Genomic DNA, 26,412 nt, shown 5'->3' with positions numbered 1-26,412 from the left:
TGATTCTGTCTTTCCAATCTTTGTATTTTTATAGTGTAAAACATGTTCAGATTTGAGCTGGCTAGGGCATTTCTGCAGACGGTGATGTTGTCTACTGTACTGGGAAATCTACAATCTTTACGGTGCATGAACACCATCGCCCTCGAGATCAAGGTACGGCTGCTCAATTCCATCTATTCCATTTATATATTTTAAACCTCACACTTCTGCTTGTGTTGTATTCGAGTATTTCTCAGATATGATATTAAAGTGTTTCTCGTTCTTGTTTTTAGCTGCTAGTGGAGAGAGACAGCGGCTTATATGATCACCTGACTCTCCATCAGCTGTTTGTTTAGTTCCAGAGAAGGATACGCTCCTGCAGAAACATTCAATCCAGCTGGACAAGATGAGTGACATTAACCAAGACCTTCAGGACTGCATAGACAATATGCTGGTACACTTCATCAACCACGTGCCTAGGCTCCTGCAGGTCCACCCTGAGAGCTGTGTTTTAAATTATTTTAATTTCAAAGATAATAAAAAGTTTTTGTACAGAATCTGTCACATAACCGTTTTATCAGCATATTTTATCACCAAAGATTCACAGCACAGGTCTGTATTGGTAAAGACGAGTTCCTGGAGCTCTGGACACAGCCAGAAATAAGAGGTGAGAGTCGCTACATGTGCTCTACCTGTTCATGAATAAATAAATAAATAAAACACTCCACACATACGGCAGAGATCATGGGGAGGAGATCGCTGTCAGAAACACATTTCATACTGAAGCTCCATTCCGTTCTCCGTTAACACCTCATCTCTGATGTTCACAGCGTCCAGCGGCTCCTCCAGCTCCAGACCTTACCGTAAGATTATCATCATGAATATCAGTATCAAGCTCTTCTATCAGCTCTTCATTCAGCAGACTCTTGTCTGTTAAAGTAGAAACAGTGAGTCTGTCTGTGGTTCAGAGATTAGCTCGTCCTGTGATATGATTCACTTTCAGATCTGCTGCTGTGCAAATTATTCACTTGATCACAAATGATCGGCAAGATTTCTAGAGCGTATTACAGTTTTCCAGGTCACATAAGAAAGGGTGCCAGAGACGTCATCAATGGTTTGCTCCAACGCCAGCCTGAGCAACGAAGAGGTGAGAGTCGTTACATGTGCTCTACATGTTCAAAAAACTAAATAAAATGTGTATAAGAAATTGTTTGAGATTTTGTTCTTTTCTTTCCCCAGGTCTCCCCTCCTAAGGATTTTTATTCAATGGATTTTTACTGTTTTTAATACAGGATTGCTAGCTTTAGCATGCGGTCTGTAGCCTCTTAGTATTGATCGTGTGTGTATTAACATTCCCAGTCTGTGTGTGTTTTGAACATTTCCTATTTTGGAAAGGAAAAGACAGCGTGTATTTTGTAACTAACAGAATTTGGCTCAAATTCTCTTTCTTTAATTACTCAAGACATTTTACAGCATTGAATCTTCTCTCTGATTTCAGTAATTTCAGTCCTGCTCACTAAAAGTGCCTCTGATTGATCAAATGAATCAACAGCTCAATCTCAAACGCTGGATCAGTTCTAGATCAACATGTATGTCGTCCAGCCCTGAAACTGCTCGATGTTGAAGCATTTAGTTAAGAAGTGTTTTTACTCCACATTGATGATTTCTCTCCATCTCAGTAGGTGGCAGAAATGCACAATATGATGGTTTGATAAATCGAAAGAAGACAAAGTACTTTCACTTTCTCCAAATCATCGGATTCTTCCTGAAACATCTTGACGGGGTCAGTAAGAAAGCTATTTTCATCTTATTTCCTGACTGAGAATTAATAAAAGCAGTAAGACTTGTTTCCTGTTTACTTTCACTTTGTAAGGAAGCAAAGGAGGTCTTGATTTATCACTTTTATTTATGCAGTTTCTTAGGAAATACAGTGCCTTGCGGAAGTATTAATACCCCTTCAATTTTTTTTGTCACGTTTTGTTGTTGCCAATGTTAAACTGCTTTAAATTACTTTTTCCCCCAAATCAATCTACATGCCATACACCATAATGGTAAAGCAAAAAACAGGTTTTTATCATCTTTGCAAATTTATTAAAAAAAAAACTTAAATGATACCATTGCATTCCATTATCTGGAACAGTTGAAATTTAACTCAGGAGCATTCATATTGCTTGTAGATGTTACTACACTTCAAGTGAAGTTAACCTGTGACAAATTCAATTGAATGGGTATGATTTGGAAAGGCACACACATCTTAATAAAAGGTCTAACAGCTGATAATGCATATCAGAGCAAAAACCAAGCCCTGAGCTCAGAAACAGGTTTGCATCAAGCCACACATCTGGAGAAGTGTTCAGAAAAAAAAAATCTGCTTCATTGAAGGGTCACAGAAGCATGTAGTCTCTGTTACCCTTAATGGAAGAAGTTTGAAACAACCAGGACTCTTCCTAGAGCTGGCCTCCTGGCCAAACTGAGCAACTGATGGAGAAGGGCTTTGGTTAGTGTGGTGACCAAGAACCTGATGGTCACTGTAGTTGAGCTCCATGATCATATGTGGAGATAGGAGAAACCTACAGAAGGACAAACATTGCTGCAACACTCCACCGATCTGGGCTTTATGGCGGTGTGGCAGGACTCAATCCTCTCATCAGTGAAGACACATGAAAACACACTTGGAATTTGCAAAATAGCTCCCAAAGGACCCTCAGACTCTGAGAAACAAGTTTCTCTGGTCCGATGAATCTCAATTCCAAGCATCATGTTTGAAGGAAACCAGGTCTGCTCATCACCTGCAGAATACCATCCCAGCAGTAAAGTGTGCTGGTAGCAGCCTCATGCTGTGGGGCTGTTTTTCAGCAGCAGGGACTGAGGGACTCATCAGAATAGAAGAAAAGCTCAATGCACCAAAATATTGAGATAGCCTTAATGAAAACCCAGTCCAGAACATTCAGAACCTCAGACGGGCAGAAGGTTTACCTTCCAACAGGACAATGACCCTAAGCACACAGCAAGAGTCAATTATAGACAACTCTGTGAATGTCCTTGAGTGGCCCAACCAGAGCCTGAGCTTTAGCTCAATCAAATGTTTCTGGAGAAACCTGAAAATATGCATCTGCCCCCACCTCTCAACCTGACAGAGCTAGAGAGGTGAAGAGGTGAGGAGAAGAATAGCAGATAATTGCCAAATGCTGATGAGCAAAGATTGTCGCATCAAACAAAAAAAGACTTTAGACTGTAAAGGTGCTTCAGCTAAATATTTAGTTAAGGGTATGAATACTTTTGCAATGGAATCATTTAAGTTTTTTATTTTTAATACATTTGCAAAGATGTTAAAAACCTGTTTTTTGCTTTACCATCGTGGTGTATGGAGTGTAGATTGATGTGGAAAAAAATTAATTTAAAGCAGTTTAACATAGGCAACAACATAACAAAACGTGAAAAAAATGAAGGGCTATTAATACTTTAGCAAGGCAATTTCAATTAGCACTTTTAAAATTGCAATGACTTAATATTCTTCTTCTAAATGTAACTGAGGCCAGCTGGTAAGAGCCGTGCGGGTAAACCGTTCTCTGATTTCAAGAGCGGCTAACACTAGGGGTCTTGTTAGCATGTCCGTCTGCTATGTCTGCGACCCACTGACATTGCAGCAGATTATTTGGAATTTTATCGAAGTAATGTCGAAATACAAGTTACATGAAATATAATGTGCAGTAAATCTGATTTGTTCTTACAGAGCTTCATTATGGTGAACTGCTGTGGTCTCGTGTCTGAGAAAAATGTGCCAGGTACAAACTCTCCACTTCATACTTATAGCTTTAACTATTTATTTTGTGTATAATTCCAATAGTGTATTTTTTCAGGTGCAGATCTTCTGTGTTCAGAGAGTGTTGAGATGTTTGTGTAGATCTTCTGAAGAGAGTGTTGATGTTTGTGTAGATCTTCTGAAGAGATAGTTGAGGTGTTTGTGTGTTCGTGTAGATCTTCTGAAGAGAGTGTTGAGGTGTTTGTGTAGATCTTCTGAAGAGAGTGTTGAGGTGTTTGTGTAGATCTTCTGAAGAGAGACTTGAGGTGTTTGTGTAGATCTTCTGAAGAGAGTGTTGAGGTGTTTGTGCAGATCTTCTGAAGAGAGTGTTTGTGTAGATCTTCTGAAGAGAGTGTTGAGGTGTTTGTGTAGATCTTCTGAAGAGAGAGTTGAGGTGTTTGTGCAGATCTTCTGAAGAGAGTGTTTGTGTAGATCTTCTGAAGAGAGTGTTGAGGTGTTTGTGTAGATCTTCTGAAGAGAGACTTGAGGTGTTTGTGTAGATCTTCTGAAGAGAGTGTTGAGGTGTTTGTGTAGATCTTCTGAAGAGAGTGTTGAGGTGTTTGTGCAGATCTTCTGAAGAGAGTGTTTGTGTAGATCTTCTGAAGAGAGTGTTGAGGTGTTTGTGTAGATCTTCTGAAGAGAGAGTTGAGGTGTTTGTGTGTTCGTGTAGATCTTCTGAAGAGAGTGTTTGTGTAGATCTTCTGAAGAGAGTGTTGAGGTGTTTGTGCAGATCTTCTGAAGAGAGTGTTTGTGTAGATCTTCTGAAGAGAGTGTTGAGGTGTTTGTGTAGATCTTCTGAAGAGAGAGTTTGAGGTGTTTGTGCAGATCTTCTGAAGAGAGTGTTGATGTTTGTGTAGATCTTCTGAAGAGAGAGTTGAGGTGTTTGTGTGTTCGTGTAGATCTTCTGAAGAGAGTGTTGAGGTGTTTGTGCAGATCTTCTGAAGAGAGAGTTGAGGTGTTTGTGCAGATCTTCTGAAGAGAGTGTTGAGGTGTTTGTGTAGATCTTCTGAAGAGAGTGTTGAGGTGTTTGTGTAGATCTTCTGAAGAGAGAGTTGAGGTGTTTGTGCAGATCTTCTGAAGAGAGTGTTGAGATGTTTGTGTAGATCTTCTGAAGAGAGTGTTGATGTTTGTGTAGATCTTCTGAAGAGAGAGTTGAGGTGTTTGTGTGTTCATGTAGATCTTCTGAAGAGAGTGTTGATGTTTGTGTAGATCTTCTGAAGAGAGTGTTGAGGTGTTTGTGCAGATCTTCTGAAGAGAGTGTTGAGGTGTTTGTGTGTTTGTGTAGATCTTCTGAAGAGAGTGTTGAGATGTTGTGTAGATCTTCTGACGAGAGTGTTGAGATATTTGTGTAGATCTTCTGAAGAGAGTGTAGAGATGTTTGTGTGTTTGTGTAGATCTTCTGTAGAGAATGTTGAGATGTTTGTGTAGATCTTCTGAAGAGAGTGTTGAGATGTTTGTGTGTTTTTGTAGATCTTCTGAAGAGAGTGTTGAGATGTTTGTGTGTTTGTGTAGATCTTCTGAAGAGAGTGTTGAGATGTTTGTGTAGATCTTCTGAAGAGAGTGTTGAGATGTTTGTGTGTTTGTGTAGATCTTCTGAAGAGAGTGTTGAGAGGTCTGTGTGTTTGTGTAGATCTTCTGAAGAGAGTGTTGTGATGTTTGTGTAGATCTTCTGAAGAGAGTGTTGAGGTGTTTGTGTAGATCTTCTGAAGAGAGTGCTGAGATGTTTGTGTGTTTGTGTAGATCTTCTGAAGAGAGTGTTGAGATGTTTGTGTAGATCTTCTGAAGAGAGTGTTGAGGTGTTTGTCTATATCTTCTGAAGAGAGTGTTGAGATGTTTGTGTGTTTCTCTCAGTTCCTCTGAAGAGCATCTCGGTGCAGCTGCAGGTTCGGGATCACGTGGCCTCAGTCAGCTCCAGTCTGCAGTATGCCAATGAGGAGGATCGTCCGCTGGAGGCCGTGTTCATCTTCCCGCTGCCTGGCGATGCCGCCGTCTCTCACTTCAGCGCCAGGATCGGAGAGCAGGAGATTGTTGCAGAGGTGCAGGACAAACAAAGCGTGAGTCTAAACAGCAGCAGTGTTGTTTTATCTATTCCTGCTCAGACCTGACCCTAATCAAACTCACCTGTGTGCTGGAGCTAAACTCTGGAGGACAGTGGCTCTATGCCCATGTCAGCTGGAATAACAGTAAGTTGAGTTGTTCTGGTGTTTATGGGTGTGTTTGTCTCTCACAGGCGCGGGATCAGTATCATGATGCTGTGAGTTCGGGTCAGCAGGCATTTCTGCTGGAAGAGAGCGATCAGAGTTCGGATGTGTTCAGACTGAATGTCGGCTGTTTGTCTCCGGGTCAGACTGCCATCGTCACCATCATCTACATCATTGAGCTCAGCGTTCAGGCCGACAACGCCCTGCGCTTCTGTCTGCCAGCTGTACTCAACCCCAGATACACACCAGCAGGTGCACAGTTTACCTGAATCCAGCTAACAACACACACTGAGATCATAATCATATTAGGGATGTATCGATCCGATATTCAGTATCGGTATCGGCTCCGATACTGGCATTTTCTGCTGAAACAAGTATCAGTCAGATGAGACGGATCCAAATCCAATATTGTGCGAATACTATTCTGGGTTATTGTTAATCCCCACAAAAGAAACAAAAACATTATAAAGCACCATAAAGTTCTTGTGCATGGGATGTGCATAAGCACTTTGCCCCGCTCTGTATTTATATTACAATACTTTTGCATAGCCTTTCTTGATAGGACAGAACAAGAAAGACTATTACCGTATTGACCCGAATATAAGACAATGTTTTTTTCTTGGAAATACATGTGAAAAAATGCGGTCGTCTTATATTCGGGGTCTAGAATTTGACATGTCAGTAATACACCCACAACAATAGGTGGCGCCAAACACGCTTAAAACGAGTGTGCCATGAAATATGTAAATGTAATGCGTGTTATAAAGATCGCGAGTGAAAACAAAAGAAAAAGAAAAGCTAACAGCGGCATGAGTCGTGACTGTCATGTTAGTCTGATGGGAACAAACTTCCTCTGTAAGTGATTTAAAAACATAAGACAGTACCCAGATCTGAAGACTACGATAAGATTTCACTTCTACTGATAATAAAATTTTGGTAGGCTACTATGAGATGGATAGCCTAAATGTTATATAATTCAGATGGGCTACCTGTTATTTCAATGTTATATCGAAAAGTGTATATTTTTCAATGTCATTGTTGGTACATTTTACCAGTATTTACCATACTTTCAAAACAAAAATGAAAATAGGAAAAATATGCAATCTGAAAATAATTTAAGAAAAAATGTGTTTTACAGAGAGAAAAAAAAAAAAAAAAAAACAAGATTTGGTTTTCAAAAAGCCTTTTTCCAAAAGGTACATCTGGAAAAAGGAGGGTCGTCTTATAATCAGGGTCGTCTTATATTCGGGACAATATGGTAATAATCTAATGTATAGCACAGTAATGTCTCCTGTCTAAACTCATGTCTATCATATGTTGCTTCCTCATCACTGTGCTTTATGTAACGGGCGTGCTTTGTCTTTAACAGTTTATGTAGATTGGATGCACGTCCATTAACTCTTGTATGTACTGCGTTGTGTTCTTGTGTTGAATGAAGGAAAGACGCAGACCATGACCAACTGCTGGTTTCTCTTTTAATTAAGGCGAAACAGCAAATTTGTTTCCTCTCAGCGAGCCTGGTGCAGACTGTACAAATCAACAAAAAAATACATAAGGCTCTGTCACATGCAGTCTCCTCCACACAATACACAGGTCTCAAGCTCCTCCTCTCAGCTAGTCTGGCGCAAAACTGAAAGAAGCGCGTGAATGACGCCACAAAGCCTGCGACACTCTTAAAGTGGAAGTACAGGTATTAACACTATGGTCTGAATACAACATCCAGGCATAAATATTGGCAATAGAACACATCTTAAACTTATAGAAAACTCATCAGGATTTGGTGACATTTCAAACATAAAAGTAAAGATATAATTTCAACCTGGTTACATTCACCCCTCCTGAAATTCACCAACATCCTGATAAGTGGAGTCTCGGGACTGTAAAGAACACATAATACGTCTGCTACTGACACAATCTGGCCCAAATGAAAATAAATAGACCTAGTCCACAGTCAACTTAGAAGTCACCTCACATACAAGGTTCAGGGAAAAAAAAAAGGTTGATCAGGTCTCTTAATCCCCTTAGCTCAATGCGACGCCTGATACGCCACACAACACTTGGCCCCCCAAAAAATTGTCCCACAGACATTTGCAAGTATCAATGCTCATAACACAGTCCAAAAAAAAAAAAAAAATATATATATATATATATATATATATATATATATCAAGAGTCATCTCTGCAAAACAAAGAGAGATTAGCTATGGCTCCCAAACAAAATGTTTGAACCCCTCAGAAATGGTTTCTGAACCATGGATTCTATTAGTCTGTTCACTGATTTCACTACTCTCCCTGCACGTGTTCTAAGAAGACCATCAGCTGCGGTCTGTGTGTGCGGGTCAGTGTGAACCAATGCATCAGCATGTGGTGAGTGTGAAATATCTGATTGTGGTGCAGGTGAAATGGATGAGTTATCAGTAATGGCACCAACATGACTTTGCACTGAACTAGACTGGTCCAGCTCTTCTGAATCAGCTGACTCAGATTCAAGTGGGACTTCAGGGGACAAAACTTCAAGACTCTCACCAGTTCTGGAATTTGACAGGTTCTGTGCATCTCGAGTCAATAACTCAGACATTGAGGCTCTATCATCATCACAGTCACAGTCTTCCTGAGCAGACTCCTCGCTGGCCAAAGACTGATCATTTGCATGTGTATCCTGGCTCTCATCCATCCCAGAGAGTGGCAAGAAGTTGACCTCCAACAAAAGATTCCTGTGCACAACTCTCGTGCGTCCCTCTGCATCCTGTATTTTATAGACATGGATATTGGGATTTGCACCAACAACTGTGTACACTCCATCCTCCCATTTGTCGGCCAACTTTCTCTTCCCTCGTTCTCCTTTATTTGCTACTAAAACACGATCTCCCACAGAGAGGTAGGTACCCTTGACACGTTTGTTGTACTGCCGGGCCTGGTGCTGTTGCTCAGTAGATGAATGTTTCTGGGCGATTTCCATAGCACTTTTGAGGCAAGAAAGCAGGGACTTGGCATATGAGTCATAGTCAACAATCCCTGGGTCATTCAAAACCTGCTTAAACATAATATCCACCGGCAATCTAGGCACACGGCCAAACATCAAGAAGAAGGGAGCGTAACCTGTAGTCTCATGAACGGTGGCGTTATAGGCAAACGTGATGGTTTGAATTTGTTGTGGCCACTGTTGTTTTTCCTTAAGGGGAAGGGTACGGAGCATGTTACCCAAAGTGCGATTAAATCGCTCTGTTCCCCCATTGCCCATGGGGTGGTAGGCTGTCGTATGGGATTTTGCCACACCGGCCAGACGAAGAAGCTCTGCAATCAAGTTGCTCTCGAAATTGGTGCCCTGATCGGAATGTATTCTTTCAGGGAAACCGTAAACACAGAACACATTGTCCCAGAGCTTCTTGGCGACTTGCTTTGCCGTCTGATTGGCACAAGGGAATGCATGGGCGAGTTTGGTGAAATGGTCGGTGACCACTAGGACATCCACTGAACGCTGCTTACTGTCCTCTGCCGACCAAAAATCCATGCAAACTAACTCCATCGGGGCAGAGCTCTTGATGCTTTCTAGGGGCGCACGATCAGCAGGTTCCGGCGACTTCCCAAACACACACCTCTGACAGCATCTGACATGTGCCCTCACATCCCTCTCCATATCAGGCCAGTAAAATCGCTGCCTTGCCAGTGAGAGAGTACGGTCCTGACCTTGATGACCTGCCAGATCGTGTATGCCCAACAATGTCTTTTCCTTTAGACTCAGAGGCAACACATATTGAGATCTTCTCTGTTTGGACACGGGATCTCTCGTCACTCGATACAACATCCCATCATGGACTTCCAACTTGTCCCATTGCTTGAACAATCTGAGGACCTTTGAATCAGCACCATGCCTTTCCCGCCTAGATGGTCGCTTCCTGGCTGCAACAAAAGGTAACACCTTAGAAATGCTGGGGTCTTGCTTTTGACTCAGCTGCAGCTCCTGAGCGGAGAACATGGGTGTAACATCCTGACCACTCGACAGCTGTTGGACGTGTTGGGTCAGATAGAGTGCCCTGGATTCTGCTGCATCAATCCAGTCACAGTGGGCCTGACAAAGAGCTCTGATCTCAGCAGAATCACACGCCACCTTGAACATTTGATGGTCCCCAGATCTGTAGCTTTGAGACTGGCAGCTGACCCTGAAAGCATCCTGCACAGAATCCTCCTCTATCCCATTAGCTTCCTGAATCAGGGTGGGATATGGTTCCTTCAGCAGCCTCTGACAAATGGGCTTCGCGAAGAGGTCGCGACTCAAGGCATCAGCCACCACATTTCTTTTCCCAGGCAGGTGTTTAAGATCAAAGGAGTAAGATGCAAGCTTAGAGACCCAGCGGATTTCACATGCGTCAAGCTTTGGCTTTGTTAGAAGGTAGGTTAGTGGATTATTATCCGTCCAAACTGTGAAGCTACGGCCTTTTAGCCAGTGGCTAAACTTTTCACAGACACTCCACTTCAAAGCCATGAACTCCAGTCGATGAGCTGGATACTTCCGCCAGACGCACTAAGGGTCTTGCTTGCAAAAGCAACTGGTCTGGCCTTGGACTCTCCTCGTGACACTTGAGATAGCACTGCTCCAAGTCCGTTCAAAGAAGCATCGACTGACAGAATAAATGGCTCGTCAAAGTCTGGATGAGCCAGCACAACACATCCCAACAGCATGGTCTTCAACTGGTCAAAAGCGATTCCACATTCCGCTGACCAGTCTGCAGGAGTAAGCTTGCGATAGGCACCCAGGGGCTTCTTATCTCTAGCTGACCGTCCCCGCCTCTTCTGTCCAGCCGTAAGTGCGAACAAGGGCTTCGCAATGGAGGAACAGTTTGGGATGAAATGCTGGTAGTAAAATACCATGCCAAGGAAAGATTTGATTCTCCGGACAGAAGGCGTGCACTCATCGTCCTCCATGAGGTCTCGTACTGTCATCTTGGTTATGACCTCCACTTTGGCAGGATCAACGGCCACACCCTCGCCATTAATGACATGTCCAAGGAATCCAACTTGTTCTCGAAGCAGATAGCACTTCTTCGGAGCCAGTTTCAAGTTATTATCCCGCAACCTCTGGAACACTGTGCGGAGTCTGGACAGGGCCTCATCCTCTGACGATGCAAAGACGAGAAGATCATCAAGATAACACAGGAGTTTTGTGAAGTTCATGTCCCCAAAAATCCCAATCATCATCCTCATGAAGGACGCTGGACTGTTACACAGTCCCTGTGGCATGCGATTATATTCATGCAGTCCAAGAGGGGTTGTGAAAGCTGTGTACTTCTTGTCGTCTTCATGCATTGGGATGTTGAAGAAGCCAGAAGTGAGGTCCATCGTGCTAAAGAGGCAATTGCCACCAAGAGCAGCCAGGCAGTCAGACTGGTGCGGCAAGGGATGGGCGTCCTTTAAGGTCCGGGCATTCAGCCACCTGAAATCAGTGCAAATCCGCAACCCACCGTCTTTCTTCCACACCATCACCAGTGGCGAAGCATACTCGCTTGACGATTTCCTGATAATCCCCTTTTCCTCCATATCAGTGAGAACCTGCCTCAACTTCTGATAGTGGGCAGGAGGGACTCTCCTGTACGGCAAGCGAAAAGGGCGATCGTCGGTGAGGTGAATGCGGTGTGTGTATCCCTTGACCTCACCACAGTCCAATGAGTGCTTGGAGAAGATGTCTTGGTATTCAATTAAAAAGCTGTGTGAGCCTAGACTTACAGTCTTTACTAACCTGACATGCGTCTATGTCAACATCACTCAAGCCCAACTCTGACAGGCTTTTAGCCAGCTGACCAGCTGAATAGGCACTGGGCAATGTGTCAAGTTTCTGTTGCAGTATGTCATGTACTTGTTTCTCCGTATGAGATTGCTGTATCTCAATGTCAGGTTGTTTGTTGTGTGCATCTGGTTTTTTTTTTCTGAAGCCACATGTAGACCCTGAGAAGCAGCTAGATCCTCGATTGCCAAGCATGGAAACACATCAGCCAATTTGCTATTTCTCTTCAGTTTGACAGCTTTGTCAGATGGGTTAACAACTGTCATTGGCACCCATCTATCACCCCAGAGAGGTGTGACAAGACGGCCCACTAGAACACCTCGTGGCATGGCTTTGGAGTTGGTTGGTTCTACGACAACAGTGCTTCCAGGTGACATCGGCACACTAGCAGGGAGTCTACCCCAAACCAAGTGTTCGTGACTGGGTAGAAGTATCACTGATTGGGTGAGCTTGACAGTGCCTATTTTGTCAGGAACCTCACTCCCTCTCCAGCGCTCGACATTTGTGAACATCGACAAGAACTGTTCAACATTGGGATCAGACTGATACTCCGGTCTGGAAGCCATGTTCCAATAATCATTATCACCCTTCAGAACACGAATCACATGTTTGATGACATTCGAGCCCAATATGAGATCGTCATGCTGACCAGGCACAACCAAGGTAGGTACAACACAGCGAGCGCCGTAAAGCTGCATCTCCAAGTTATAAAAACCCTCAGGTCGAGTCTGCAGACCACCACAGCCAATCAAAACAATATTTTCTTCAGGGTGCTGCTTCTCGGGCAAAACACCAGCAGAACTGAGTTTCTCTACCGCATGTTCGCTGATGCTACATGCCATAGAGCCGGAGTCCAACATGCCTTTAAACTGCACACTGTGATTGACAAGGACAGTAGCATAAAACAACTCACTGAATGCTTCGATCTTCTGTGTGGCTTGAATGACTATTCGGGTCCCCTCAGGTGCTTTGGCACAGCAGTCCTCATATAAGCGAGCTGGGTCGTGTGTATCAGAGAGGGATTCATTTACAATACCCACACCGCCCCTCCCAGGGTGTGGGTTTTCTAGTTTAACTGTTGATCCTGTCCACCAGCGCTGTTGGCAGATTGAGAGCGGCGCTGGTTGGTCTGATCAGGACAGTCCCTCTTCCAGTGACCAGGCGATAAGCACTTTAAACACCTGTTCTCTCGTCTGCAGTGAGACAATGTGGAATGATCAGAAGCCCTACATACCCTGCACACCTTTTGAAAAGAGTGAGGGACTGTGGCTTGAGCTCCGGGGTTAGCTGGCACTTGTGTATGCTGTGTAACCAGTCGGTCTAACAAGTTCACCAAACTCCTCATGCAGACATTGTCAACACTCGCAGTAGTCATGGGCACCGGAGATGGCACAGACGGTACAGTGGTGTTTGAGGCTGGTGTATTATCAGCCATAGGCACATGACACTGGGAAAGGACTTTGTGCTCTACTGTGCTCACCTTAAGGGGCCTAACAGTTGCAGCTTGAGTTTTCTGTCCCTGCATGTGCTCATCAAGCCTCTCTTGGATCTCACGTGCTGACCATTTCTCAGCAGACTTGAACTTGAAAACACTTGCAAGAGACTGGTCTGGGCAGTATTTGATGAACATCATACTGACTTCATGGCCCGGGTCATCAATGCCACGGCCTTGCCTTTTCAGATACTCATCCGCTATATCAACTGTTTTGTTTAGCCGTATCCAGTATTCCATAGCATCTTCACCTGGCATGGGCAATGTGTTGTAGAAATCTGCTAAAGGCATGTTTGAGTAAGTCAGTTCGCTGAAGTGTTGTTTCAGAATGTCAAAAATCACATGGGGATTTGCAGTATGGTTAATAGATGTGTCGTTACGCAGCTTTATCCTCACCACATCCCCTGCTTTGCCCATAAGCTTTGCCAGGACTTCTTGTGAATGCTCAATCACTGGAATAGCTCGTTTCTTTAAATACAGAGTCATAAGATTTTCCCACTCATGAACTGTGAATTTGTCTGAGCTATCACCCCTGAATATAGGAGGCTCTCTTACGTCTGACTTCATGACAACCTTGACGTTAGGCAATGTCATCTCTGAGGGCTGTACAGGAGTACTGGTGTTGTGTGTGCACCTGTCAGATTGTAGCTTAGCTGTAATGGATTCACCTAGCTTCTCAGCTAACTGTGTAATGAGTGAGCCTAAATCTGGATTCTGCTCGACTTGGCTTGGCATGGCACGATCTACATAACGTGTAGAGGTAAGCTGTGGGGTGTGTAATGCTGTGACACTAGGCCCTGGTGTTCTGGACTCTAAGGGTCGAAAGAACAAACCCCTCCCCACACCAAACTGGTCCTCGATAGAGTCATGCTCAGCATTGTCAGTTTCGCCCTCTGCAAAATATGTGTAACCCTCTGCCATATTTCAGTCACTCCATACACAGAAAAGAAATATGAGAGTAAAAAAAAATATAGCCAATAAAATAAAATCTAAATCTAAATGACTAAACTGGAAGAGCACCAAAAAAAAATCTAGATAATCACATCAATCAGCAATCAATTGCACATCAGTAAAGCACTCTCTTAAATGCTGTTATATTGAAGACAAAAATAAAAAAAATATCAGGTTGCAGTCCAAGGAAATACCTGACCACAGTAAAAGGCGAGTGAATGCAGCTTCCCACGGCGAACGAGCTGACGTCGATCTTCAGACCAATCCTTGAAAGGTCACGGCACCATTGTAACGGGCGTGCTTTGTCTTTAACAGTTTATGTAGATTGGATGCACGTCCATTAACTCTTGTATGTACTGCGTTGTGTTCTTGTGTTGAATGAAGGAAAGACGCAGACCACGACCAACTGCTGGTTTCTCTTTTAATTAAGACGAAACAGCAAATTTGTTTCCTCTCAGCGAGCCTGGTGCAGACTGTACAAATCAACAAAAAAATACATAAGGCTCTGTCACATGCAGTCTCCTCCACACAATACACAGGTCTCAAGCTCCTCCTCTCAGCTAGTCTGGCGCAAAACTGAAAGAAGCGCGTGAATGACGCCACAAAGCCTGCAACACTCTTAAAGTGGAAGTACAGGTATTAACACTATGGTCTGAATACAACATCCAGGCATAAATATTGGCAATAGAACACATCTTAAACGTATAGAAAACAATATTCATCAGGATTTGGTGACATTTCAAACATAAAAGTAAAGATATAATTTCAACCTGGTTACATTTACATTTAAAAGAAATGGCTTTTAATTTTATCCTATATATTTGTATATAAATATCTACTTGTTTTTCATGAATGTATTTTACAATAGCAATAAGCAATAGCAGTGTGTAACATTTTACCAGATTTAGTCCTACACTTATTCACTTATATTTGTTCCCCACTAAATAATGTTATTTCACCACTGTAAATTTTTAGATTTTATAAAATTATTGTGCACTCGTGATTTTTCTAGAATAACTTTTACTGCTGAATTATCCACTAACCTAGTTTATAATAGTATTTTTGTCACAGATTATGATTATACATTTTTTCATTTTTTTATAGAAAATAAATTGTCTATATTTAGTAAATTGTGTTTAACACACAAAAGAGTGATGATCCGGTCAACACACAGAAGTCTAGAAATTCTACATTGATTTAAAAAACAACAACAATGTGCTGTATCGGATCGTATCGGTATCGGCCGATACTTTGAATTTTCTGGATTTAATTGGTTCTGAAAAATTTTATCGTTGCATCCCTAAATCATATATAGGCCAGAACAGTAACTGTCCACATCTTCACAAGTGTTTTTCCATTTATAATTCAGTTATGTTTGAGTTGAAGCAACAAAGTTTTGAAAACAAAACCAAAAGGTACGAGTCATCTTTTTATGAAAATATTCTTCCCAGAAAGCATTGTGAGTGATGTAGTCCTCTTACTTCCCCAGGCAATTAAACTACTGTCAAAAGCTTTTGAAAGAAGTGTCTACTGCTCACCAAGGCTGCATTTAATTGATCAAAAATACACTAAAAATTCTGAAATATTATTATAATTTAAAACAGCTGTTTTCTATGTGAATATATGTTACATACTGATAATACATACTGATAAAAAAAAAAAAAAAGTATAGCCTGAATGCACTGTAAGTCGCTTTGGATAAAACCGTCTGCTAAATGCATAAATGTAAATGTGAATATGTTCAAATGTAATTTATTTCTGAATTTTCAGCATCATTACTCCAGACTTCAGTGTCACATGATCCTTCAGAAATCATTCTAATATGCTGATTTGCTGCTCAAGAAACATTTCTGCTTCAGCTGTTGAGCTCTACATTGACTGGTGTTATATAGTATATCTCTGTTTGTCCATGTGATCATCTCAGCTTCAGCGGAACCTCCAGTTCCAGGAGTTTCCTCAGCATCAGTTATTCCTTACATTCTGTCTCTGAGTGTTGACGTGAGATCTTCAGACCGCATCTCCAGACTGGAGTCCAGCTGCCCTCTGGATCCTCTGCAGTTCCTCAACGCACAGCACACTCACGCCACGGTACTGTGTGTAAGAGTGTGTGTGTGTGTGTGTGTACAGTTTCCATGCATGTAGCATCACCAGAAGCCTGTAATGTGTGTGTAGGTGAATCTGAGCACTGGTCACCGGTTCGATAAGGATGTGGAGCTGCTTCTGTACTATGAGAACACCCATCAGCCCACTGCTGTGGTGGAGGCTGGAGCGGCTGCAGCTCAGACAGGTAGAAGTTTTTGTTTGTAAATACACTGCTAATATGTGACTTAAGGGTACAGCTCACCCTCAAATGAACATTAAGTCATTGACTGCTCATAGAAGCTTCACACTCATGACTTCTCTCCTGAGACCACAAGAGGGCATATCGAGCAAAATATTATTAATGCAAGTGTCACGGCCCTGCTGGTGTGCCCTGGTTGGCCACCAGATGTCACTGTGTGTGTTAGCACATGGCTTATTGTTTGTTGTTTGTGCCATGTGCTTTCCTGTCTATTGTCTGACCCCACCCTCCTTGTTATCTCATTATTGTTTCAGTTACTTCACCTGTGTCCTCCTCGTTTGGCTCCCCATATAGTCTCCTGGTGTCTGCAGTCCTGTGCTGTTTCGTTGTTAATGTTGGATGTTTGGTATCGTGTGTGGGTTTGTCTATGTGTGCTGTAGCTCTCTGCCTGCCTGCCTGTTTTCCCCCTCGGGGTGGTTTTTGTTCATCTTTTGTTTCTTTTTTTAATAAAAGACCCACTTTTCTCCTGCACTTGAGTCCTCGCCTCATCTCTCGACCGATCCCTGACAGAACGAAACAGCCAAATGAGGACTCAGCGGAGAATGGGCTCACACCATCCACCAGCCTCTAACGTCAGCAGCCCCCTCTACCAACGCATCCTCCAGTTCCAGGCCCTGAGCTCCCTCCGTCAGCAGGGCACTGAGGTGAGGAAGTTTGCCCTGAGGTTCTGTGGTGCAGCAGAGGGTTTGGGGTACAATGATGCGGCCCTCAAGGACCTTTTCAATAGTGCCCTTGAGGAGCCCCTCAAATGGTGGAGGATGAGGGGGCTGGACCACCTGACGTTTGGGGAATTTGTGGAGTTCCTGGCACGTTCCCCAGCTAGGGTAGCTGGAGTGCCTCAGGCAGTGCTCGCCGAAGCTGCAGCACCTCCAGTGGTGGCCGACAAAGCTGCAGAAGCTGCAGGGCCCCCAGCGGCAATCAAAAGGGGTGTCAGAGGCCTCGTCTGCCGCACCCAATACCTCCAGCCCGCTTCCAGAGCGTCCCGGGCTGATACGAAGCGTGCAGGAACCCCCACTGATGTCAATGCGAGCGGCGTGGTCTGCTCGCGCTCCCGAGGCGGCGGTACCCGCTCACGTTCCTCCCGAGGCTGCGGTACCCGCTCACGTCCCTCCCGAGGCGGCGGTGTCCGCTCACAAGGCTCCCGAAGCGGCGGTGTCCGCACATGTTCCTCCCGAGGCGGCGGTGTCCGCTCACAAGGCTTCCGAAGCGGCGGTTTCTGCACACGTTCCTCCCGAGGCGGCGGTGTCCGCTCACAAGGCTTCCGAAGCGGCGGTTTCTGCACACGTTCCTCCCGAGGCGGCGGTGTCCGCTCACAAGGCTCCCGAAACGGCGGTGTCCGCTCACAAGGCTTCCGAAGCGGCGGTTTCCGCACACGTTCCTCCCGAAGCGGCGGTGTCCGCTCACAAGGCTCAAGCGGCGGTGTCCGCTCACAAGGCTCCAGCGGCGGTTTCTGCACACGTTCCTCCCGAGGCGGCGGTGTCCGCTCACAAAACTTCAGCTGCGGTTTCCGCACACGTTCCTCCAGGCGGCGGTGTCCGCTCACAAGGCTCAAGCGGCGGTTTCGCTCACGTTCCTCGAGGCGGCGGTGTCCGCTCACAAAGCTTCAGCGGCGGTTTCCGCACACGTTCCTCCCGGCGGCGGTGTCCGCTCACAAGGCTCAGCGGCGGTTTCCGCACGTTCCTCAGGCGGCGGTTTCCGCTCACAAGGCTCAGCGGCGGTTTCGCTCACGTTCCTCGAGGCGGCGGTTTCGCTCACGTTCCTCAAGCGGCGGTGTCCGCACACAAGGCTCCAGTGGCGGTGTCCGCTCACAAAAGGCTCCTGAAGCGGCGGTGTCCGCACACGTTCCTCCCGAGGCGGCGGTGTCCGCACACGTTCCTCAGGCGGCGGCTTCCGCTCACGTTCCTCCCGAGGCGGCGGCGTCCGCTCACAAAACTCTCGGCGGCGGTTTCGCTCACGTTCCTCAGCGGCGGTGTCCGCACAAGGCTCCAGGCGGCGGTGCCGCTCACGAGCCTCCCGAGGCGGTAGTGCCCGCTCACGAGCCTCAGGCGGCGGTGTCCACACATTCCTCAGGCGGCGGTGTCCGCACATTCCTCAGGCGGCGGTGTCCGCACACAGGCTCCCGAGGCGGCGGTGTCCGCACACATTCCTCCAGGCGGCGGTGTCCGCACACAAGGCTCCCGAGGCGGCGGTGTCCGCACACAAGGCTCAGGCGGCGGTGTCCGCACACAAGGCTCCCGAGGCAGCGGTGTCCGCACACATTCCTCCCGAGGTGGCGGTGTCCGCACACAAGGCTCCAGCGGCGGTGTCCGCACACATTCCTCAGGCGGCGGTGTCCGCACACGTTCCTCCCGGCGGCGGTGTCCGCACACAAGGCTCAGGCGGCGGTACCCGCTCACGTTCCTCCCGAGGCTGCGGTACCGCTCACGTCCCTCAGCGGCGGCGGTGCCCGCTCACGAGCCTCCCGAGGCGGTGGTGCCCGCTCACGAGCCTCCCGAGGCGGTGGTGCCCGCTCACGAGCCTCCCGAGGCGGTAGTGCCCGCTCACGAGCCTCCCGAGGCGGCGGTGTCCGCACACATTCCTCCCGAGGCGGCGGTGTCCGCACACAAGGCTCCCGAGGCGGCGGTGTCCGCACACATTCCTCCCGAGGCGGCGGTGTCCGCACACAAGGCTCCCGAGGCGGCGGTGTCCGCACACAAGGCTCCCGAGGCGGCGGTGTCCGCACACAAGGCTCCCGAGGCAGCGGTGTCCGCACACATTCCTCCCGAGGTGGCGGTGTCCGCACACAAGGCTCCCGAGGCGGCGGTGTCCGCACACATTCCTCCCGAGGCGGCGGTGTCCGCACACATTCCTCCCGAGGCGGCGGTGTCCGCACACAAGGCTCCCGAGGCGGCGGTGTCCGCACACAAGGCTCCCGAGGCGGCGGTGTCCGCACATTCCTCCCGAGTCGGCGGTGTCCGCACACAAGGCTCCCGAGGCGGTGTCCGCACATTCCTCAGGCGGCGGTGTCCGCACACATTCCTCCCGAGGCGGCGGTGTCCGCACACAAGGCTCCCGAGGCGGCGGTGCCCGCTCACGTTCCTCCCGAGGCGGCGGTGCCCGCTCACGATTTTCCTGAAGCGGCGGTGTCCGCACACAAGGCTCCCGAAACGGCAGAGCCTGTCATTGCCCGTTCCCAGGTGGCAAATCCACACATACCGCTGTGGTGGCCGCGGGCTCTGCCCTGGGTCCCCATCCCGCCGGCGCTGCCTCAGTCCCCAGGTCCCCCTCTGCCGCTACATGGGCCTGGCCCACCATCTCTCCCCCTGATCCGCCTCCGGCCCACCGCTCTCCTAGACATATTTTTTTTTTTCCTCTTCTCAGTTTTAGTGTGTGGAGCGTCTAGAATCCGCTCCTTAAAGGGGGGGTTGTGTCACGGCCCTGCTGGTGTGCCCTGGTTGGCCACCAGATGTCACTGTGTGTGTTAGCACATGGCTTATTGTTTGTTGTTTGTGCCATGTGCTTTCCTGTCTATTGTCTGACCCCACCCTCCTTGTTATCTCATTATTGTTTCAGTTACTTCACCTGTGTCCTCCTCGTTTGGCTCCCCATATAGTCTCCTGGTGTCTGCAGTCCTGTGCTGTTTCGTTGTTAATGTTGGATGTTTGGTATCGTGTGTGGGTTTGTCTATGTGTGCTGTAGCTCTCTGCCTGCCTGCCTGTTTTCCCCCTCGGGGTGGTTTTTGTTCATCTTTTGTTTCTTTTTTTAATAAAAGACCCACTTTTCTCCTGCACTTGAGTCCTCGCCTCATCTCTCGACCGATCCCTGACAGCAAGTGTATTCAAAGTAATAAAATAACAGGACTATCTTTGAAAAATGATGTTTAAAATAATGTTTATAAACCAAATATAATTACTTAAGTTGCTTAAACAATTAGAAACAAAACAGCATCATGTATGTATGCATAGTTTAATACAAAGGACCGAAAAACAATCACAAAGAGTAATTTTTTCATTTAAAAACATGAGATGCAGTGGGATGAAAAAAAAAAAAAAACGCCATAAAGTTGAGACATGTTTTCTAAAAGTTCAACTTACATTAATTTTTACATGGCTTTCTAAACATGTGGCTCTCTTGTGCGAGACGCGAGTGCAACAGTGATAGGTGTCTCTCGAGAAAATGCACATTCTGTGTGAACGGCTTTCAGTTTTGCAGTAAACAAGATTTTCTCCGCTTTGATGTTCTCTTTTTCCGCAATATTTTGAATGAAAAACACAGTAGCGCCGCATCTGGTGGGTTCAGCTGGATAGGCTAACAAAAGCATTAAAAACTAATGACGTTTACATTGTCATCGCATCTTGTGTGCCACTAATAAGGCTGCCTGATGCACACATAAAATTCAGATGCAACATTTTTGCATTACAATGTGGATTTTGATTTTAAATTCAACAAATATGCAAAATTCTAATTTTTATTTGACAGCCCTAGTATAGTGTAACATATACTGAATTCAGGCCATTTACACCCTGTTTCCACTGTTTCAGGGTCTCTGATGGGTGACCCGGCGCTCATGATCAGTTTGTACCCAGAGTTCCCTGCAGACGTGATGTCATCACTGGCGTCTCAGAGCGAGTTCATTTTTGTGGTCGACAGATCCGAAAGTATGAGCTACAAGATGCATCATGGGAAAGACGCACAGAAGCGCATCGAAAGCGCAAAAGTAAGATGAAGAATTTCAGATATGACACATTTATTGAGTTGTATTGAGTCACTGAACTCATCTGTACTTGTGTCTCTCCAGGACACGCTGCTGCTGCTGCTGAAGAGTTTGCCCATGGGATGCTACTTCAACATCTACGGATTCGGCTCTCGCTTTGAGTGCTTCTTCCCGTCAGTAATTAGATGTTAATTGTTCTTCAGGAATGACCTCATGTTGTTTAGCTGTGGTTTTGAGACTGTGGCGTGTGTGTCGTTGCAGTCAGAGTGTCGTGTACAGCGAGGTCACGATGGAAGCGGCTCTAAGGAGAGTAAAGTGCATGAACGCAGATATGGGCGGCACAGAGATCCTATGGCCTCTGAAACACATCTACAGTCAGCCCTGTTACCCAGATCACCCCCGACAGGTATAGCCAAACATACTGATCATTAAAAGGGTCATGAACTGCCTTTGTATTTTATTTTGTACTGTTCTCCACTTATAAATGTAACATTTTTACATCAAAAACATCATAATTTAGAAGTAATAGGCTATTTTCTGTCCTGTTTTTAACCCCCTCATCAGAATGAAATAGCTGTTTGAATATCTGTGGAGGATTGTAGACTTGGAAGTAAATGCCCACTGCTGTGATTGGCTAACAGTTGTGTATGATTGACAGCTTACATTCCTCATAGATGGAAACTGCTGTGATTTAGGTCAAAAATGCATAAAAAAACTCAAAACGTATCAATCGTTCTGTAATCACAGACAAAGCAATAGTGATCACGTAATGAAAACTGTTACTCACACTTGTGTGGTGCAACATCCAATATAGTCAGCACAGCATCATCTTTTAATTTCAATCTGTCTGAAAATCTCACATCGAATTGTGCCTTGTTTGTAAATGAGTCTGTGGTATAATGAAGTGAACAAAGGACAGAGTTCTTACTGACGCGGTCTTGGATCTTCATTAAAGGGGTCATATGATGCGATTTCAAGTTTTCCTTTCTGTTTGGAGTGTTACAAACTGTTTGTGCATAGATAAGATCCCTAAAGTTGCAAAGACTAAAGTCTCAAAACCAAAGAAATATTCTTTATAAAAGTTAAGACATTGCCATGCCCTCCTAAAACGGCTCATTTAAACACGACCCACATGTCTACGTCACGGTGTGGGAAGATTTGCATAACACCGCCCAAACGTATACGCAATGAAAGAAGGCGGCACTATTATTCTCGCTGTAGTATTGTTGTTGCCGCCAGCGCCATGTCCTGGAGACGCTGTGTTTCGTTGTGAAAGCGAAAGTACTTTGTTTGGGCTTCCAAAAGAGGACACAACTAGAAATTAGTGGTTAAGTTGTGTTTACAACACTGTTCCAGAACAGTTCAACCCAAATATTAGAGTGTGTGCAGCGCATTTTACGGAGGACTACTTCCTGAACCTGGAAGAGTAGCCTACAATGCTGGCTTGCACAAAGACTGTTTCTATAAAGTGGGGCAATTCCAACTTTGCAAGGACAGTCTGTTGCTTCTGACTCACAGCCTGTAAGTAGGTTTCTGCCACTGTCTATTCAAACACGAGTTTTGAGCAGTGTAGAGTAGTGCTTGTTGTTTGTCGTTTCTCTGGTCACAATGCGGTCACATGCAGACATGGTAATCGTGCCACGTAAAAAGACAGTATAAGTCATTATAATCAGTAAAGGCCTTTCCACACTGAGCGCGAAAAAGCGAAGCGAATTTCAGACACGGTGATGCGCTGGAATAATACAACAGCTTCCTATGGATGCTTCCACATAGACCACGAACATTCGCGCACTGAAAATGCAAATGTTTTTTTTCTCGTCCAGACTGACAAATCTCTTGAAGGTTATGAGTCAGAGTGAGTTCACTCTCTTCTGTATTAAAAAAAAATAAAAAAATCGAGTGAAATATTTCTCTACACATGAAATATGAAAGCAAATAGACATGACTATGACGATATTTCCTGTATGTGTTTTATATGCAGCTTATGGTATTTTTTATAGCAATAAAGGATGTGTATGACTATTATTAGCAGTGTAGCGTTATTAAACATACAAAGAGTGCATGTGTCTGCCTATTATAGAATCAAAATCAGCTATAAATCACAATCGGAAGTCATTACAAGAACTCGATGATGGTTTAAAGTGGTTTGCCTCGCTTTTTCGCATCGCGCTCAGTGTGGAAAAACCTTTATGATGTCCCCACTGGATGCAACAAATACCTCGTTTATTGTGTTTTATTGTTTTTGTGTGGTCGCGCCAAGCGGCAACCTCCCGCTCCCTCTCTTGAAACCAACACGGAAGTGACTAAAACTGCAATTCATCGACTGGCCGCTGGAGGCTGGCTCCAAAAGGGAGTCAATCCCATAGACTATCCCTGTTAAAATGCCCATCTTTACAGCAGAAAAAAAACATGTTTACAGTCTGGTGCAAAAAATTATTTTAGTCTATATAGGTAATTTTGCCCTTCGTAACAACTGTGAGGGGGGTGAATTTGTTTTATAACTCATCCATTTAAATTGTATCAAGCCTTAAAGTTCTGCATAATTAAGGGCGTGGCCTCTTGAGTGACAGGTGGATTGCCGCTGCTGTCACCACTGTCGCGTTTGGCGGGCGTAGTTTCAGCAACCAGCTCCACCCACCTCCCGCCTTTTTGCCCATTTTCGATTATCCGGGAGTGACGCGCAGCCAAGATGGCGACGGCCGTCTCCGCCTACTTTGAGCTTCAAAGATGCGAGAGGGGTCTGGCTGCAGACCATGGGCGAGTGGAGCTCCACTCTTGAACAGGAAATACGTCACCTCCACTCAGTGTTGCCAAGTCCGCTGTTTTCCCTCTGAATTTTTATTTTTATTTTTATTGATGACAAAACACTTAACAAGCACATAGCCACAACAACCTAAAAAATAATAGAGGACAAAATACAAAAAATAATACAAGATAGAAAGTAAAATAAGTAAATAAATAAACTAAAAGACAACAAATAAATAACATAAACCAAAGGGGGGAAATTATACAAGGTTAAACATTGAAAGCAATTTTTGACTTTTTAATTATTTTTTTGTTTGTTTGTTTGTTTGTTTTTTATGCCCATTAAAGACAAAACTTAAGAATTATAGTCAACCAGAAAAATTGACACCTGTGAATAAAACATTTGTCAAGTATATAATAAAAAGATTAACAATATATTGAATACAGGAGTTAGAGTTATAATAAAAGAAAATAATATCAAAAGTGTTGATACATATTCTAACATTTGTTTTATCTGAGAGGTATAACTCATTCCAAAAATGTTTTACATAAACACATTCACAAAAAAGTTGTACAATGGTCTCTTCTATAACAGAAAGTCCCTTTTCCCTCCAATATACTCCAATATACTTATTAAATACACTATTACAAGGGTAGCACCTATGTAATATTTTAAATGTGACTTCTTTTTTTTTTTTTTATTAATAAATATTTGTGCGGAAGAGACCAAGCAGCATTCCAATTAATGTTGTACAATGACATCCATTTAATGCCATTCCTAGTGGTATAAAACTCTATTGAAAGAAGAGCAAACCTCTAATCCTGTTTCTATATATAGGCCTAACAATTCTATTTCAGTAGAAGGATTTTGATTGTTGAGGACAAATTCAATAACCGCTTTGTTTGAAATCATATCAACAGAAAATCTATTCCAGCATCTTCTTTTAAATACAATGTTATATTCTTTTAATGAAGCCCCAAAATCAAATTTCCTGGAAACTTCTGAAAAGGAATATAGCTGACCATTGTCATCTATCAACTGATTTCTTCCCTCGGAATATAGCTACTTTACAATATGTTGCTGAAACCAATAACGTGATATTTAGCCCCTGCAATGCGATTTTTACCAGGGGACCCACCTCGAAATGCCATTGGGCTGGTTTTGGGCTATTTTATTTTTATTCAAAGAACAATAAGATATAACATCAAAAAAGAAAAGGAAAATAAAAAGGAAAATAATTGAAAAATAAATTAGGAGGTAAGCATAAAAGTTTTAAACAAAGACACAACACCATAGGCCCTATATATACATATATCAAAATCAAATAAATAAATATATTATGAAGTTCACAAGCTTTCAAAGTTCTTACAGCTTTCTTATTCAAAGAATCTCTTATACTGTCAATATGTATATAATATATATATTTCAGTCAACAAAACCATAAAATTGTGTAAATTTACACTTATGTACATGAAATTTGGTCGGCAGTATAAGTAAAAATGCTGTTCCTAGTCAGAATACTCAGTAAAGCCAAAGAGTGCATTCTTCATAGGCGTGAGAAAGGCCTCAAACACTAAATGTTTTAATTAGTAATTTTTTTTACTTTACACCATAGAGTAACTGAATATGTACAGTGCCAAAATAAGTGAAAGTGCAAGTGCAGTTTCCTCATATTCATTGCTGAAAATGTAATTTGTTTTTTTGTAAATGATTTGCTGGATAAAATCTATGAATGAGTTTATAAGAAACTTCTTTAATCTTATTTCTAAGAAAATATTTCTGCGGTAACAACCACACTTTTCTCCAGCAAATCAATTTTCCATTTAATAAAGAGATCCAATGAGACAAAACATAAGGTACAGTAACAATTTCTCTTTGGAAAAGAGTATGAATAGCTCTATTATTACTCTTGGGATTTAATGAAAAACAAATTTTTACCAATATAAGATTTAGTAACATCAGGAGAAGCTGAATCAGGAGAATGATCTTTATTAATACCTCTACATAACATGTGAGTACCTGAAGAGATTGAACCAATAACAACTGAGTAATTGGTATTTTACAATAAAAAAGGAATTCTAATCTCTAATCTCTAATCTCTAACATCATAAAGTGTGAATTGTGGATGAACTACATTTCATGGTGAAATAGAACATAACCATCATGATTTAAAAAATGTATATATTTATTCAGTTTTTAATTTTTGTGTATGGAAAAAACAAAACAATGTAAGTTAAAACCGTGTGTGATCTCACAGTACCAGTTTACCAACGTTCATTTGAGTCAAACTGAAACCTGCTGCGGTCAGATTTCTATAGAAATGTGGTTTCAGAGCCTGTGTGTTTAGTGTGAAGAGTGTCTTCCTGTCCAGCCTCTATGATACACTTTTAAAGACCCTTTAACCCACAGAAACAAGCAAACATGAGAA

At 44.0% G+C, this 26,412-nt stretch overlaps 1 protein-coding gene across 2 annotated transcripts in view; it reads left to right on the top strand.

The window, feature by feature from the left end:
• The first annotated feature begins 1,678 nt into the window (after positions 1 to 1,678).
• The window catches only part of LOC131534173 (von Willebrand factor A domain-containing protein 5A-like), a 53,161-nt gene continuing 28,427 nt past the window's right edge, over positions 1,679 to 26,412 (top strand). Inside the window, exons 1-9 of one of the 2 annotated variants that reach the window (XM_058766866.1) lie at positions 1,679 to 1,762; positions 3,713 to 3,764; positions 5,633 to 5,835; positions 6,012 to 6,234; positions 16,129 to 16,292; positions 16,377 to 16,491; positions 21,066 to 21,241; positions 21,323 to 21,411; positions 21,500 to 21,644. In XM_058766866.1, coding sequence (XP_058622849.1) covers positions 3,722 to 3,764; positions 5,633 to 5,835; positions 6,012 to 6,234; positions 16,129 to 16,292; positions 16,377 to 16,491; positions 21,066 to 21,241; positions 21,323 to 21,411; positions 21,500 to 21,644 — 1,158 coding nt within the window. In that variant the 5' untranslated portion in view covers positions 1,679 to 1,762; positions 3,713 to 3,721. Of the gene's footprint in view, positions 1,817 to 3,712; positions 3,765 to 5,632; positions 5,836 to 6,011; positions 6,235 to 16,128; positions 16,293 to 16,376; positions 16,492 to 21,065; positions 21,242 to 21,322; positions 21,412 to 21,499; positions 21,645 to 26,412 lie in introns of both variants that reach the window. The other variant, XM_058766867.1, reaches the window with a different exon arrangement.

This window comes from Onychostoma macrolepis, chromosome 25, assembly GCF_012432095.1.
Source record: "Onychostoma macrolepis isolate SWU-2019 chromosome 25, ASM1243209v1, whole genome shotgun sequence".
Classification (NCBI taxonomy): Eukaryota; Metazoa; Chordata; class Actinopteri; order Cypriniformes; family Cyprinidae; genus Onychostoma; species Onychostoma macrolepis.
Note: the sequence above shows the minus strand (reverse complement) of the source record. Positions and strands in the feature narration are given on the sequence as shown.